The sequence below is a fragment of the Limulus polyphemus genome, unplaced genomic scaffold (assembly GCF_000517525.1).
Source record: "Limulus polyphemus unplaced genomic scaffold, Limulus_polyphemus-2.1.2 Scaffold1345, whole genome shotgun sequence".
Lineage (NCBI taxonomy): Eukaryota > Metazoa > Arthropoda > Merostomata > Xiphosura > Limulidae > Limulus > Limulus polyphemus.
The window spans coordinates 194,669-198,110 of record NW_013666955.1 but is presented as its reverse complement, the minus strand read 5'-3'; the positions used below and the strand labels follow the sequence as shown (position 1 = coordinate 198,110).

At 31.7% G+C, this 3,442-nt stretch overlaps 1 protein-coding gene across 4 annotated transcripts in view; it reads right to left on the bottom strand.

Moving 5' to 3' along the window:
* The window catches only part of LOC106463192 (phosphoinositide 3-kinase adapter protein 1-like), a 49,894-nt gene that overhangs the window by 8,879 nt on the left and 37,573 nt on the right, over nucleotides 1-3,442 (bottom strand). For all 4 annotated transcript variants that reach the window (XM_013923189.2, XM_022390641.1, XM_022390638.1 and 1 more), the window contains exons 6-7: nucleotides 1,058-1,118; nucleotides 569-751 (exon numbers count right to left, since the gene is read on the bottom strand). In XM_013923189.2, coding sequence (XP_013778643.1) covers nucleotides 569-751; nucleotides 1,058-1,118 — 244 coding nt within the window. The remainder of the gene's footprint in view (nucleotides 1-568; nucleotides 752-1,057; nucleotides 1,119-3,442) is intronic.

Here is a 3,442-nt window from a genome sequence, read left to right as displayed (position 1 = left end):
ATAAATATAGCATATAGAAGACGAACCTGTGACAAGACAGCATCCTACCAAGAGATCCCAACAGCAAAAACCACGTGTGAAGGGACAGGGCCGATGAGGACAATCTCGCCAATGTGGAGATAGTCCTCAAAAAAATATCACCACTTGCAGAATACTTGAAATCACTGAATCAATTCCACTGGTTAACATACAGCAAAAAAAACACTTGTCATTTTCAAAGCAACAACATGTTAGTTATATGACAACACTGCGCCAGCTAAATGTGGACAGTTAATAAAGGTTCCTTATGAGGGTAGGAAATTTTTATTTTCAAATGATTTGATTTTTGTATTTTAAAGTCTACACTAACTTATCAACTTTAAATGATCTGTATGAGAAATACAAAACAAACTAGCCAATTCTCACTATTGAAATTTCTTCAAGTTTGGAGTTTTTCATAAGCATCAAGCTTGAAACAATTTAAACCCTGACCTACATCATTTTCACACTTTCGTATCCATATATATTTATGAATTTTTGTAAGAAAATGATGATAAAACTTTTACTGAAAAATATTTTTGATAGTTACCTGAATTTTGTGGTTTATAACCAGAAGCCATTTCCAGATAGTGTGATTCCACATGTCCCTCAATCAGCATGGATCTTGTATAAACAGGCACGTCATTCAGGTTGCCAAATATTGAAGGAATAGGAACAGGAAATGGGACATCATAAATGTGTGATTCAGGATCTTCATTGTCCTGCATACATTCTGCAAAAGCATAAAAAAGTTTTAGTACCTTAAGGAAATATCTTTTAGAAAAATACTTATTTTAATTTTTTTAAATATGTGTAAAATTTGAATAATTTTAAACAGGAAAATTTATTTATCATTTATTTATATCAGTTTTTATACAGACTAAAAAGTTTAGATTAGGCTGATAAAACATGGCCCGTAACTGTTTGTTATGTTTCTCTGGTATGAGTGTTGAATAATTTTAAACAGGAAAATGTATTCATCATTAGAATTTTATATCGATTTTTAAACAGACTAATTACACAAATTGTAATTCATTACCATAAATTGCTTCCATCGTTCCATCAGCCGAAGAATCAAAACCGTCACTCTCGGTCAATTTCTGCACAAAAAACAAGAACATGTTCAATACTGTTGTTTGTTGATACATCAACCTTTTGATATATTTATTCAGATATTACAGCTCACACCAAGTAACAACTCTTGTAAGAAAAAAACAAAAAACAGGAGGGAGTGTAAAAAAAAGTCAACAGCAGAACAGTTTATTTTATTTAATCCTCAAGTAACCATATTGCTTTAAGTAATTTTATGTTTGTACTTGTTACAAGACGTATAAAGAACTGATCAAAATTAGGTTAAAGCCACTAATTTCTAAGTAAACTACCTAGGAAACTTCCACCAGTAATTAGTGAGATTAGATGCTATATTGCTAGTATGTATTGTCTACATTCTTTTGAGTAATTCAAATGTTACTAGGAAAACCTGTAACTAACAAACCCATGGATCCACAAGCAATTTTGGGCATAAATAATTTAAAAAAAATATGTTTAAAAATAGATGGGTCCATAATGGTTATTCTAGAGTTAATAAAAAATTTAACTTTGTTAGAAAACATCCCATAGTATGAATCTAGCTAGGCTGATAAGACATGGCCTGCAAGTCTTTGTTATGTTTCTCTGATATGAATGTTGATGTCTGTTACAATTTGTTTATTCAAATTACAAACTTATCTTTGTTAGAAAACATCCCATTGATAAGACTCAATTTGACTCATAACTTTTTGTTAGGCTGTTATGATACAAGTTTTGTTATATGATAAAGTTTCCTCCTTTAATGATGACCTTAACTTCATTAGAAATCATTCCATGTTGTTAATGGACTTGTGGTGATAACACCTGCTGTAATTTGCAACTCTCTTGTCAGTTTGTTGTGGTACAAATTCTGCTGCCTGATTTAAGCTCTTTTTTTTTAAAGAAATACAGGATATAATAAAAGTAAAGTAAATCACTGTACAAGTGTTTGAAAACCTTGTATCTTTGCCACTTGTCTAGTTTGTTTATGAAAACCCAAAAAGTTTTAAACAAACTTCAGTAAAATAAATATGTACTTAAATGTCAACATATAATGTTGGAAATAATTATTGAAATTGTGAGGTAAAAGGATATGGGAATTCCACCTCTTTAATGCATGAAAATTAATTGCACCAGACTACAGTCATGTTTTGATGTTTTACACTGTGATTGGTTGTAATCCAACCAATAAGAAACTTCCATGCCAGTATAAAGCCTATAACATTTCAGACAGTCATATTATGCCCAATAATAGTAGTGTATATCATGTCATGGATTCTAGGACTGATATATCATATAGCAAGAGAGTAGAAATCAAAGTTTTGGCTGGTCAAGGAGGCTCTAGAAAGATAAAAAAGGTTTCAGCCAGACTCCAAGTGTCAACACAAGTTGTCAGCAAGAATGGAATTGTTAATACCAGAAGAAGTAAAAAAAACAAAAAGGAAACTAAAAGCTAACTACCCCAAGATATGTTTTTTTATAAGACAGGTGAAAGTCAAGTACAGATATTGTGAATGTTACCTCCAGAACAGCAAGAAACACATTATCACAAAGTGATCTCAATGGCTGTGTATCTACTGAAAACTGCTGCTAAGAAGAAATAACCAAACAAAAAGGTTGAATTGGCATCATCCAATAAATGGTGTGATGAGCACAGCTAGAAATGCATGCTCTTTCAGACTCCTTCAGTAACAATTGATGACATTATTCAATGAAAGAGAGAAGGATGTCATCACAGTCAATGTACAATATCTACAGTAAAACATATTGGAGGGATCATTTACACCTCCGCCAATACTGTGAATGATGTATATAAAGCTGTAACACCATGACTGCTTATAAATAGAGTTATATTGTGATCCATTATGTCATTCTCTTAGGACAATGACTCACTTGGCATGGATTCATCTTCCAGCAAGACAATTATCTGATCCCAGGCATATAGCAAATGTGATAAAATGATACATAGATGGTAAAGAAGCTGGTGGAACACTCACAACCATGCTTTGGTCTGCACAAAGTCCTGAGATGAACATGCTTGGGGCTGTATAGACTTATGTGAAAATTGAGAAGGTCAAAAGCCAACCAAACAATTTGCAACTTGGATGAATTTTAAAAAGTAAATCAGAAAATTTGTAATAATACATCACAATTTTATGTTGGTCAACTATATGTCATCATAAAAACAAATGTAATACGAAATACTAGTGCATTGCACATAATATTTTTCTTTTATATTTTTGTATTAATGTTTGTACCATTTATTAATACATTTCTCATTCTCATCATGTATGTATATTGCTTGTGTGTTTTGATAATTATTTCCATTAATATTGTTGCGTCATCGAGATCATGT